Source organism: Manihot esculenta, chromosome 15 (assembly GCF_001659605.2).
Source record: "Manihot esculenta cultivar AM560-2 chromosome 15, M.esculenta_v8, whole genome shotgun sequence".
Taxonomy (NCBI): domain Eukaryota; kingdom Viridiplantae; phylum Streptophyta; class Magnoliopsida; order Malpighiales; family Euphorbiaceae; genus Manihot; species Manihot esculenta.
Genome location: NC_035175.2, coordinates 3614730 through 3628518, shown reverse-complemented (window position 1 = coordinate 3628518; position 13789 = coordinate 3614730). Strand labels below are relative to the sequence as shown.

The 13789-nt window shown below is 33.3% G+C and overlaps 2 protein-coding genes across 3 annotated transcripts; one reads left to right on the top strand and one right to left on the bottom strand.

Moving 5' to 3' along the window:
* The first annotated feature begins 1896 nt into the window (after window positions 1-1896).
* LOC110601342 (probable folate-biopterin transporter 8, chloroplastic) lies at window positions 1897-6159 on the top strand. 2 transcript variants are annotated; one of them, XR_006348678.1, is made up of 3 exons: window positions 1897-2942; window positions 3835-5419; window positions 5646-6159. XR_006348678.1 is itself a non-coding variant. In XM_021738439.2 (2 exons), exons 1-2 carry the CDS (start codon window positions 2441-2443, stop codon window positions 4983-4985), a joined length of 1653 nt encoding a protein of 550 aa, XP_021594131.1. In that variant the 5' UTR covers window positions 1897-2440; the 3' UTR covers window positions 4986-5614. The 2 variants fall into 2 exon arrangements, 1 of the variants encoding a protein (XP_021594131.1); XM_021738439.2 differs by lacking the exon at window positions 5646-6159 and having other exon boundaries at window positions 3835-5614.
* Window positions 6160-7599: 1440 nt separating this feature from the next.
* Window positions 7600-8992, bottom strand: LOC110602691 (transcription factor MYB2). Its single transcript, XM_021740267.2, has 3 exons — window positions 8772-8992; window positions 8477-8606; window positions 7600-8365 (listed from the first exon to the last, which is right to left on the bottom strand). The coding sequence occupies exons 1-3, from the start codon at window positions 8926-8928 to the stop codon at window positions 7846-7848; spliced, it is 807 nt and encodes a 268-aa protein (XP_021595959.1). The 5' UTR covers window positions 8929-8992; the 3' UTR covers window positions 7600-7845.
* Window positions 8993-13789: the final 4797 nt, after the last annotated feature.

The window sequence follows — 13789 nt, the reverse complement described above, 5'->3', positions numbered from 1 at the left end:
GAAACTAATACTCATATGAGTATATGCTTTTTTCAACCTCTCCCTTCATTCTTTTTGGTTTTGAATTCCTCAATAAATTTTTTGTTGAAACCCATGTCATCTATTACAGTAGCTCGTTCTTTAAGTTGGTAGCTTCTTTTCAGAGGATAACTTATTCTGGTAAAGTTCTAATCTTTAGATGAAGGTTACATTCTATTGTTCTTATGGCGTCTTTTGTGGATTGATATTAATCGATAATACCCATCTTTCTGTGTACTTCTAATTTCCCTTTCTTTCGGCACCGAGTCATCAGGGACCCCTTTTTCTCTAGGCAATAGCTTGTTAAGAAATGTCATCGTCAGCAATGGAAAAGTTTATGTTGATTTTGGTAAACATGGCAACAGTTCCAGGTCCGGCCCAGTCAAAAACCTAAACCGGGTGATGGTAATTGAAACTATAACAATAGGATAGGAGCACATATCACTTTGTTCAGTACCCTATTCTGGCTGCAGCTTTGTGCATTTGAGCAAGATATATGCCTTAAATAGAAGAAGAAAACATGAAGGTTCTTCTTGACAACTATGATAATGTGTATATATATTATAGTCGACCTTAATTAACCACCATTATTCAGGCCATTAGAACAGTCAAAAAAAATTTCAAGCATGGGGAGTACGTTTCCGTCACTTAATTTGCACACCCAGAATACAAAACCATTTGCTTTAGGTAGATTAGGTAACTGTGGTTGCCAATTTGGTAGATTTAATTTGTTCCATGAATCTGGTCAACAGGTCTTTCAAGTTTCTAGGCAACTTTAGGGAGGACTCCACATGTGGTGTTGGAAACCAAAACTACCTTGGCAAATGGTATTTTACTGTTACATTGTCCCCCCTCTGCAGAAACTTGGCAGATGATCTTTGTGCTCACTCGTCAAGGAAGGTAGATATGGTATTATATAATAAAAAAGAAAATGGGGATTGATGGCTTAGAGTTGAAGACTGGATTTAGTAAAATTGGCTTAAAGTGGCTTCCTTTTTATGGATTCTCAACAAGGAAAGCTTAATCCACATTGCTTCCAACTTAGGATTTCGTTTTTATTCGGAGAAACTAAGTCAAGATGAATGAATACTTTGCACATATTCAATGGTTTTATTTCTTGTTTTGCACTATGTATATCAGTTTGATGCTTTGTTTGGAAACACAAGAGAGTCTCTTTGCTTTTGTTTTGCTGGAAGGAGAATAGAAAGTTGGAGAAATAATGTTTGTTTTTTGTCCGACAGGAAAGAAAATAGGTTGAAAAAAGAAACATTTGATAATTTTATTTTATACTATATTTTATAAAAATTTAAATGAAAAAGATAAGTTACTAATTTTATTTTATTTTCTTTTTACGCTTGCGTTATTTTTTGTAAGTTCTTTTTTCTCCTTGGATAGAAAAGTGTCAAGTTACCTTTGTTTTTCTCAATTTTTTTTTTTTAAAGTTCTTTTTCCTTTCATATTTTCCACGCATCCAAATAGAGAACGTGATTAAGTTTTACTCGTTTTGCATTGAAATTGATGATGAAAATAATAAGAGAAAAAGAAGTAAGTTATGAAAAATAAAGACAACTTTTATTTTTTTAAAGAAAATAGAAAAGAAAAAAGAAAAGCAAATTGTTTTACTCCATTAGTTTCTATTTAAAGAGAAAAAACTTATTAAGTAAAAAAGGTAAACTTAATTTAAAAATTAGTGTAAAATATTGATTTCGAGATAACAGTAATTATTATTTTATATATATATTTTTAATAATATTTAATATATAAAAAAAATCAAAATTATTAATTATTCCTATTGATTTGGTTGAATAAATATTAAACATAAGGAGGGAGTTGGTCATTAAGAGAGAAAGCTATTTGTATGCAGTGACCACCAAGAAATTTGGAAAGAAGCTAGGAAAAGAAAGAACAAAGCAAGGCCTTTTCTTTTTGACACGTCAGCTAATATATATTTATAACTAAGAATGGGGTATCGCGGTGGGCGTACACATGTGTTTGTCATGGTCACATGCTTCATTGGGTAACCTTAACGTCCTACCAGATCCTCTTCTTTTACGGGTGGGACCCTTCAGATCCTCCGGCACAATTTGCAAACCAACAAAACAAGGTATCATCTCATGGGCTCACACTCACCTCTCTGACTCTCTCTTCTTTTTCTGCAATGTACAAGAACCCTTGCCTACACCCTTCTAGATCTCTCTCTTCCAAGCTATCATATTCTTTCTTCTTCCTCCAGCAATTCACGAAGTGGGATTTCGTCTGCTGCCTTCTTATAATATACTTTTTCTTCTTCTCAGTTGGCCCTGTCATTCTCTTTGGCTCTTTCACAAGCAACTCTTATGCGAGATTGTTTGTTTAGGGTCAAATATTACATAGGAAGTTTTTATCAATTTTGTTGCTGACACCCTTATAATACTCCACAACCATGATTCCTTCATCACCTGCTACTCAACACCCAATGTCCACAATAATTCCCAAAACCCCAAATTTATGTTTATATCCTCCCAAGTTATCTCACGTCCACCTGAAACCAATTAAATGCTCTTTTCAAAATCAAAATCCCAACACCATCAATAGGCTCGCTAAACCCAGAACCCATCTTTTTGGGGTAATTACACCAAGACCAGTCTTTCCCCAGAAAGGCAACGCGAGCAGGGGACATGAGGAGAAGAGAAGTTTTGCCCAAGTGGGTAGTCAGCAGATGGCTGTATTATGTGGGTTTGGGTATTGGATGCAGGGTTTTAGGTGCTTTCCATGGTTGGCTCTCAACTTCCACATGACCTACAATCTCAATCTGCACCCATCAATATTGCAGCTTGTGCAACACTCGGCTAACCTTCCTATGGTGGCCAAGCCTCTATATGGAATCCTCTCTGATGCTATATACATTGGTGGTGCTCATAGAATACCTTATATTCTTATCGGGGGTCAGTTAACATCTCTCTTTTTCCCTTGTTTCCTTGATATGGTCCTTTTTGTATTCTTTCTTCATTGAGCTTATACTATCAAGTTTACCATGTTTGTTCCTCTTCTTTTTTATTTTTCCACTCTTTTTTTTTTGTTATTTTAACTTTATGCGTCTCATGTCTTTTGTGATTTATATTATTGTTGCATCCTCTGTTCTGAATTTTGTCTGCATAGCTTCTTTGGTTTCTGTATGGGCCCCGTATTATCCTAGCTCCGAGACTCTGTTTGTCTATTTCAATGTCCAGTTCCCCAAACGTTCTGCTGATAGGTTATGTAAACTTAGCTTGACATTTTCGGTTTTTCGATAAAGTGAGATAACTATAACTTTTGAAATCAAGAATTTGGCAAGAATGGATTTTTTTTTTTCCTTCTAACTATTCTCTTTTGTTTGGAGCAAATAAGTTGAAATCTTACATGATTTTACAAAAATTCATTTGAATTCTTTTCTTGCAAAATAATCAAGCCAAATAAAGATGCGCTTATTTTACTTGATCCACGATGCTAATCCTCAATGGGTTGCTCAAGTTCTAAACAAGCTGTTTTAATTGTGATCCTTTATTCTTACCATTGGCTTTTTGGAAAAGTGAAAAGTTCCTGTAACCTTCCAGAACATGGTAAAAACAGAGAATTAAATCTATAATGTAAAATGATTGATAATTTGATTTATAAACTGCATGTTGTTTTTGTTTTTTTGGAAAAGAAAAATCAATTTCTTAGCTGGAAATTGTGCTGTCTTTTCTGCTTCTGTGTTTCAAGTTGACTTGGTAATCTTATAGTTCTGCTTGTGAAGACTTTGATAGTAAATCTGATCAATCAAAGCAAAGAAGGTTCTGATAGAAATCAATTTCTCAGTCTTGTTGCAGGCCCTATCTTGGGGGCCTTTGGGATTTGTCCCAGTTGCTCGTGAAGTCCTTCCTACTCTTCTGGCTTGCATTCTTCTTGGTAATCTTGGCGCATCACTCACAGAAGTTGCAAAGGATGCTCTTGTTGCAGAGTATGGACAAAAACATAAAAAGAGAGGCCTCCAGTCCTATGCATTTATGGCTTCAGCTTTGGGTGGAATCCTAGGCAACTTACTTGGTGGTTGCTTCTTATTGAAAATGCCACCACAAAACATGTTCATCATATTTGTCTTTCTATTATTTATTGAACTTGCAATTTCACAAACAGTTAGGGAAGAGTCTCTTGGTTTAGCACAACTATCACATCACAATCTTGCAAAGAAATCCATCTGGGAGAATATCAGGAAACAGCTAAATGGTCTTAAAATGGCATTAGGTGAGGAATCTATCTCTTGGCCTCTTATTTGGGTCGTAGCTTCCATTGCCACAGTCCCAGCTCTCTCAGGTTCTATTTTTTGCTATCAAATGCAATGTCTACATCTTGATCCTTCCGTTATAGGAATGTCACGAGTAATTGGGCAGTTGATACTTCTTTCTATGACTATACTTTATGACCGTTACTTGAAAGAAGTGCCCATGAGGAAATTGATAGGTGCAGTGCAATTCCTGTATGCTGCTTCTCTTCTGCTTGACTTTGTTCTAGTGAGACAAATCAATCTTAGATTTGGGATTCCCAATGAGATATTTGTTTGTTGTTTTTCGGGTATAGCAGACACTCTCGCACAATTTAAGCTTCTTCCCTTTTCAGTATTACTGGCAAATTTGTGTCCCAGGGGTTGTGAAGGTTCTCTCACTTCTTTCTTAGCATCAACATTGTGTCTGTCATCAATTTTTGGTGGATTTTTGGGCGTTGGATTAGCTTCCCTTATGGGAGTAACAGCTGGCAATTACTTAAACCTGCCTGTCCAAATTTTGATACAATTTGTTGCAGCGTTATTGCCTTTGGTATGGATTCAGCTTGTACCGTCCCAACCCATTGTTGAGAAGCACAGAAAGAAAGGTTTAAGTAAAAGAACTCGAAAAAACAGAAGGATCGGAAGAATGGTCTTAGGCTCCATTTGTGTTCATCGACGAGAAAGAGAATCTGAGACACGAAGGTAGTGACTTTCTTGGCAAAACAGTGGTATATATTCTATGAAAAGGAGCAAAATTTTGGAATGCTTGTATTATTGATGTGCTCCAAGGGTTGATACGCTACCTGAGAAAGTGAAGAATATAACTGTATCAAGTTCCATCAGTTTGTAATGGTTATTTCAGCGAGAAGCCCAGAACTCAGTTTCGAACCGTCTGTCAAATGATTTAAACGTGCAAAAGGCAGCCAATTCATTCAACAGCATTACTGCTCTTCACATCTGCGTTCATCTCTGTGCTCCATTAAGTATGAAGTTCTATTATTAGTATATTTTTTATGGGTATCAAGACCTGCTTTTAATTCACCATGCTGCATGGAGTTCGATTGCCGGTGCCCGGAGGTAAATCTGCTGCCATTGAGATCATCAATCAGGCAGCGCTAGTGATGGCAATCAAGCAGGAAGGTATCCAAATGAATAATGTCGTTTCCATGGACTTCATTTTGAAACGCTAGCAAAATCCTTTTGTGGTCCTCTGAAATTATTGTGTAACAAGTAGTGTACTTACTGTTTAGTTATACTACACATCAATACTACTGGGCAAAGTCCACGAGTTTGTGGCAAGCATTGATATTAAAAAGGCTTCAGTTATTACTAGAACGTAACTGCTCATCCTTTAAGCTTCTTGCAGAAGGCGACAACCAGAATTGCTGAGGATGACTTGATAACTGAGCAATTGAGCGCATCTCACAAGTCAAAGATATTCCAATACACCACTACACAAATTTACAGAAGCCGCAAGTACAGAAGCTCATCATACAGCTGACCTGAAATGGCTGGGCCAGTCCGAGAGGATTGTGCACCGTTCACCCGCAAGTTGCAGGAGCATAATTTCAAATCAATCCTAGGAATCTCTTTTCTAAGAGGCTATTTGAACAAATATCAGATGAAGTCTTTTCCAAGCTACGGACGCTTTCCAAGATTATTCCATTTGCTCGTAAAAGTCTGTCATTAGATCCTATAATCTCCTTGAAATTACGATCAACCGAATCTGTATATCCCGCTGTAACAACGTTGCCAGAACTGGCATTTCACCAAACAGGTTCAAACATTGTCTAAATTCCCAGACATAAGAGAACAGCCGAAAATATTACATCCGCTTTTCCCGTGAATCAGTTTTCCTGCTTTCAGGTCACCGAACTCACTGCAACCTTTTGATAAGTGTTACAGAGAGTATGACGTTGATAGCAATAGCTTGTTTTGAATTTTGCGGGTGATTCTTGGAAGTTGGAAGGAGGATCTGACCCAGTCAAGGGCTGGCTCGGCCCATCTGGCTTACGGAAGCTTGGGCTTGGATACGACCCAGGGTTGCCCAAGAAGGACGTGTCGAAACGGGAATCTATCCAAATCGTTTTCATCATTCAAAAATATATTAGATTAATGCAAATAATGAATTGATTCCTATAAAGTACCTTGTTTACGACACAATTTTGAATTTGAGATTATTCTCTCCTAGTTAAAAAGCTTCTTATCTTAACATTGTTTCATTTTGAAACATTAATTAATTAAATAATTATTACCCATGAATCAGAAGTGAAGAAGTAAAACTTGACAGGACTCTTAATTTCTTAATTATGTCTAAGCCAGAAGCCAAACCAGGATTGCTAGGATAATATCCCCCTTCCAGAACAAGAGACATAGAATGTCAAATCATAACAGAAATATTTAAGAAATTATAAGATAAGTTAGCCACATAGAATATGCAAAAAGGGTGAGATAGGAAATCAAGAAAAGATGGAAGGAGAGAATCTAGTTCCAATCTTAATGTGGGATCAATGATGGAAAAAAAATGGTTAAATAAGAGCAGCATTTGCCCATGTCATTTGAGCTTTATGCAAAGGACATGACGACAAAAGAAAGATAATTAAACCTAAAGGGCCAGCACGGATTGTACTAAGTTGAAAGTACTCCATAATCTCTTATTTTATTCTTCATATCTTTTCTCTTGGTTTTTTCATTTCCTTATTATTTTTATTTCCTCATTTCCAAACATAACTTTAAATGTGTGAACTTCCTTTTGGTTTTCCTTTGAGCTTATTTTTTTGTGGAGTTATCCCACCAAATTATATATATTCTTTTATTAATAATCAAATCAAAGTGCAAAAGCAGCAAATTATTACTAGCATCTAGTTCTTTGTGAAGTTAATCTTCATCATACTTATAATGGTGTTCTTGAAACAATATATGCTCTACAAATTTTAAAAAACTACATGAAATAAAATATCTCTATTTTATTTATTATTTAATAAGAAGCTGGTGGTTTAATGCTTATTTAATAACATAGGACATCAAAAATTAAATCACAATAAAAAAAAAATCCTAGTTGAAAGGGCTCTTCCTCTCTCTCTTAGAAGGAAGCATGCGAGCAAGTTTGATCTTCATACAACAAATCATAAGTAACTTTATGCTTCACATAACCAATTTGGACTTCAGAGGACCATTATTAAGGTTTATTCAAAATAGTAAACATAGATTTCTCCAGCTATGCATGGTGATGAGTATTTTCAACTAAAAAATATAGAATAATCTATTATTCTTTTAGTTATGTGCCGAAAGCAAAAAGATTACTCAATATACCGAATTCATACCTCAATTGACTTCTAAATTTATAATACAAATTGGAAAAACTTCATTAATGAAGAGGGTACAGATTCTGGAATTTTTTTTTTTTTTTTGGTTGTTCGTCACAACCAGATTTTTACACCTTGAGCATCAATCTAAGCTCCAGTTTAAGAGCTTTCTCATTTGATGATTTTTAGTGATAGTACCATTTATTTTATCTTTTCTTATGAGGGGCTACAGACCATGAAAATTCTAAAAGCCTTAGAAAGTTAACAGAAGGGTGCGATTAAGTTGTGCATGCCAGCTTTGCCAGATGCACAGGCTGCACTAAAATTGCCATGGACATCGTCCAAGTTCCACAATCCATCCCACAGAATTTCGTCGTTGGAGGCCTCAGGAACTGAAGCATTGGCATTGAACATGTTATATAACAAGCCATGCTCCTCTGCTGGGTTAGGATATATAGTGGCCATATCCTGCCTTATTTGAGGTACATATGGAACTTTGTTTTCACTCTCATCAAGTAAGGACATGATCTTTTTCATGTCCAACTGGTTTAGCTGCAGCAGCTGCAGCTGCTGCTGCTGAGACTGTTGCTGCTGCTGCAGCTGTTGTTGTTGCTGCTGCTGCTGCTGCTGCTGTTGAAATTGTTGCCTTTTCAGGAGACGATTTCTTGCTTTCTCGGAGTTTTCTGGAGAGACTTTGGCTTTTTTCTTGAAATGGGTCCTCCAGTAGTTCTTTATCTCATTATCTGTTCTTCCAGGCAAGCTTCTTGCAATTGTGGACCACCTGAATATTTTTTAACAAAAAACTCCCAAGTTAGCAGTCAAAATTTTCGTTAAAAGGTTCAGAAGAAAACTCGTAAAACTAGGAAAGTAAAGATAGTTCCAAGTTGTTTACCTGTTCCCCCACCTAGCATGCAGCTCAAGGATAATGCTCTCTTCATGTGGAGTTATCTGCCCCCTCTTCAGGTCTGGCCTCAAGTAATTAACCCACCTCAATCTGCAGCTCTTTCCATTCCTTTTCAACCCTGCATGGAGGCAAAAGCAAAGCGAGATGAAAAAATGGGCTAGTGGAAGCCAACAAGACAAAAAAAAAAAAAAAACATTACAAGGAGTCGTAACTATCTCCTAAACAATTAAAACTGAGGTAATTGGCAAAAGGGTAATGCACGAAAAGCAAGTTAAATAAATACCTGCAAGCCTAGCTACAGAGTTCCATCTCCCTTCGCCATGCATCCTTACATATTCAATGAGCAGCCTGTCTTCTTCAGCAGTCCAAGGACCCTTCCTCCAACCCTCTTCAATGAGGCCACCCCAGCCCAGGTGCCCTGCCATGACCCCCCAAGACATGTGAAAAAAGGAGAATGCACAAAAATACTCAAGGTCTTTTAAGGTCTTAAGTAAAGTTTGTCTTCCAAATTCTATGCTACTGGGGTCAGTGTTTATTGCATATTTATATCCGCACTAAAGCCCTAATTCCTACTTCTACATTCCATCACTTAATTTAGTGTCACTATCAAATCATCCCTATCTTCTCATCATCATTTCCCATATTGACCTTTGTACCCTCTCATTTGTGGGTCCTCAAAGGGCTGCCCCATGCCAATCAAGTGGCTGTGATTACATGATCAAGCCTTCTAGAAATGGGGAAACCCTAATGGGGCCTATGCCACTACATGTGACACACAAGGGCATTTGGGAAATCTCAAAAATTGTCAAGGCATTTGGCGACATGTCCTAATAAGGATCAAGTCGATATTAGATTATATTTCCTGATGCCAAAGTAGACAAAAGAGAAAGAGTAATCTCATGGTGTTTGCCACGTATGAACTAGGGCTTATGTATCTAGACATTAAAAATTAATAACCCTAAAGCATAATCCAAGATTTAGGAGATTAAAAAAATTGAAGTGGGTGGTGGAATTTTTTAAGCTGAAAATTACTAGTGGACCAATGGGTTTTTACCAAGTGTTCTGTTTTGCTTTCTTCTTAAGGAGAATGATCCATGTAGTCTCCATGAAACCCTAATATAATAAGTTTTGTTGGATACCATAAATGGTATTGGGGGTATTAAAATATTCATACTACTGATAGGTTTCGAACGTCAGCTTGAGGACAGGTGGAAGGTTTTGGCTTTGAGTTTGGAAAGGAAGTGTTTGTGTGAACTACTGGGGTATGTATTTTCCATGTTTTAACATGGATTTTTAGCTTACAGGTCATTTTTTGATGAGTTGGTAATGCAAATGTATGAGAAGAACCAGGTGCTTTGCTGCTTCACGCCAATTTAAATAATATATAATCAATAATTTGCGTTGAGATATACTTAAATAATCATTTTCAAAAAATGTTCCAAAATGATAACAAAATTTATTAACTATTTTAAATTGTTAAAACATAATACTTATCATATGCAATCACAGATTTGATCTAATAATAAATACATCTGAATAAATCTGAGAGATTTCAAGTTCTACTCTCCCGATTTCCATTCTCATTTTAAAAAATAATAATAATTTAACATTTTTTAAATTTAAATTAAGTCTGATTTGATTTAAATCAAACAAGATATTAGTTATTTTTTTTACCAATTTATCAAAATTATTGCAATTAAATACTTAATTAATCCCAATTAGACACTAATCATCCTTTGTTTTGTACAGATTTTCCCTTTTCTTGGCTTCCTTATGATACTTGGCCTCATTAATTAAGTTATTTTGTTAAACAGCTAAGCATGTGGGCATTTTAGTCATTCAGTATAAACATGCTTGTCCTGCTTAAACATTGTTTAACAGCTAAGCGTGTGTACACTTTAATTAAACTTTTTGAAGTGAATCAATTTAGATCTCATGTGATGTACTTCCTTTGTTAATTTTTAATTTTGGGTGTCTTTTCAAAAGAGATTAGGATAGAGCATTTTGGGATACAGTGGGGTTAGATTGGTCATTTAATACTAATCTAACTTTGGTTTTTTCACTTTGATGAAAGGGATTGTTATGTCTTTTCTCATGAGTTTCTAGAATGCTTTATTAACCTTTTTGCTCTATTTAATCATGGTAATTAATTAATTAACATGCTAAATTAATTTTGAAAACTACTCTCCATTATTCTCTTTTCAATTGCCTTTATTAAAGAGTTTTTTTTTTATTAAAAAAAGAATGATTTAATAACCTCATTTAAAAAATTACTAATACTTTTCATCTATTTTTATTAACCATTTAAAGTTAATCATAAAAAAAATATTCTTTTCTTACAATTCACACTATATTAATTTAATTATCAATCAAAGTCTAAATTTTATACATTATCTCAAATATATTCATATTTAAATATACTATTTTATTTCAAAAATTTATATTATTATTATTATTATTAAATTTTTTTCATTTTATCCATAATTTAAATATACTATTTTATATTAATTCAATTCAGAATTAATCTAGTTGTTAAAATATTTTTTTTTAAATTTATTCTAAATATTATTATAATTTAAAAAATATATGATTAACAATATAGTTAAAAATAAAAAATTAAAAATGTAATTAACAATATAGTTATTATTGCATTGTGTACTAATTTAATGACCAATTAAATTATATCTTTATAATATAATTTTTAAAATAATTTTCTTTATAAAACGTTATCAATTATATTATAATAGTCCGGTTCAAATTGACTCAAATAATTTTTAAGTTCACTTTTCACTTCGTTCAAAATAGTTAATTCAAGTTATTTAATAGTTTCGTACTACCTATTATCTATTGTATACAATTTAGAATTGTCACAATGTTTTGATGTGGGGCGTGGTACAAGCTGACAGCTCAATCAGGCAGATGATTTTCAAATTCTCCATTGCTAAATTTGCAACGTCCTCATTGCAACTGAACCAGATACAATTGCTAAATTAAGACTAGACCCTTGGATATTATGGTTAGCTAATATTTTGGGTGGCTCTACCTCGTCTCTCATGGGTAACCCTTTCTTTACAGGTCCCTGACTCCGTATAATTTGTCTAATTCAAGATGACTCTGATATCAATGGAAACAGTTCAGTCCGAACTGATCCAAATAACTTTTAAATCCATCTTTTACTCAGTTTAAAATAGTTAACCAAAATTATTTAGTAATTTTTTATTAGTTATTATATACAATTTGGAATTGCCGTAATTTCTGGATGTTGAAATAAGCGGGTAGCTGAAGCATATTATTAATTATGTATTTTTTTTATTAAAATAATAATTATGGTAGATTTTAGAAAATATCATTTAGGAGGTGGGTTAATTTAGAATCGAATTAATATAAATTAATATATCCAAATTATAGATAAAATTAAAAAATATATATTATAATAATAATATAAATTTTTAATATTATAAATTTTAATTTTAGATAAAATAGTAAAAAATTCTAAATTTTTAAAAAAAATTACAATTACACTTTTAATCTTTTAAATTTTTATCAATTATATAGTAATTTTATTAGACAGTAACTGTAAAAGTGACGGTAAATACATTTAAGATAATATATAAAATTTAGGGTTTAATGGATAATTGAATTAGTATAAAATATAATTGTAAAAATAAAAAAATAAAGTTTTTTATTAACTTCTAAAATTTTATAAGTTAATTAAAAAATAATTAAATCATTTAAATTTAATAAAATACTTTTTAATTTTATAAATTACATTTTATCTGACTTAGTTATTTAAATCTAAATAATTATCTTTTCATAACAAAAAGTGGGAAATTAAACAAAAAAGAGAAATAGAGGTGATAAGATAAATATATATTAAATTGCACTTGAAATTAAGAGATAAAAAATCAATGTCTATTCTAGCATAGTCCAGCGGCTAAGATATCATATCCAACATGATAGTTAAGTTCGATTCTCCTTAAAATCCCAAATCTCTCATAAAACAATAAGAGAGATAAATACTAATATATTTTTATTTATTATTAACTATATAAATTATATATTTTTAATTAATGAGAAAATAAGCATAGTCATTAATTAAGAGAGATTTTAAAAAATCAATTTATTAAAATATATTTTATAATATCTTGGAATGTTGGTTTCAAATTTGATACATGAGCTTACAGCTTAGTTAGTCAAATTAAAGTTATATTAATGAGATAGTTTGGGTGAGTGGGAACTTCACTAGCAAGTTGAGAGTTGTGGGCTATGGTTAACTACAGCTCTGACATGCAAATATCCTCAATCATGTTTGATGAAATTAGAAAGAAATGCCAGAATTAGAATGATTTCAATATCTTAATTACACTAATTAACCCTATCTTCATCTTCCATCTTTACAGTTACAACAAGGCCAGGAAGCACGAATCACCATCTATATATCATATCCGTGCAAGTTGCCTGCTTCTATCACTGTAATCTTCGCCAACTTGGACGCCATTATTGAATCAACCGCTAAAATTTTCTGGGTTGTCTCCATCACTCTATCTAAAATATATGCTGGCTTGCCGCAATATTATATTATTATACTCTTATTATCCTCTAATTAATCTATGTCATTTAGAAATATTAAAAAATATATTTTTTTCGAGTGATATAAATATTAAAAAAATATTTTTTAAAAAATATTTTCTGCTGAGCAAATAGAACTAATATCCTTTAAACACGAAACCCTTAAAAAGGTAAGGAATAAATTAGTCTGAAATATTAAGCGTTGAACAGTGTATAGAACAATGGATATCAAGTAACTCTTCAAGTACTAGATTGGCCAAAATGGGGGGTTTGAAGCCAGTGGATGTGCCGCTGCTGGTTGTGGACTGGATACTAATAACAATCAGGTAGGTAAGGAGGAGAACAGAAAGAAACCATTTTGAATTGTGATTCTTCAGCTTCTGTCTATATGGCGTTGACTGTATCTATCAAGGAAGGTAAAAAGAAATTTTGGATAATTAAAAAGATGAAAATTTTTATGATGTTGATGAACTCAGAACCAATCCCAATTTGAGTCTGAATGAATTTTCAAGCTCACTGACCATACCTGTAAAACCCCACAAAGACTTGTCCAGTACAAGAACTATTTGGCTAGCAGTGGGGTGGGTGCCTTTTTTTTTTAAGTTAATTTCTTTTTGGTTCCTCGTGTGTTTTCAGTGTCTTTTAGAATATTAAAATCACCACTTTGTTAAATCATGCTTCATTTTTATGATATGGCATAAGCAAAAGCTTAGATCATTTCAGGCAAAAGGA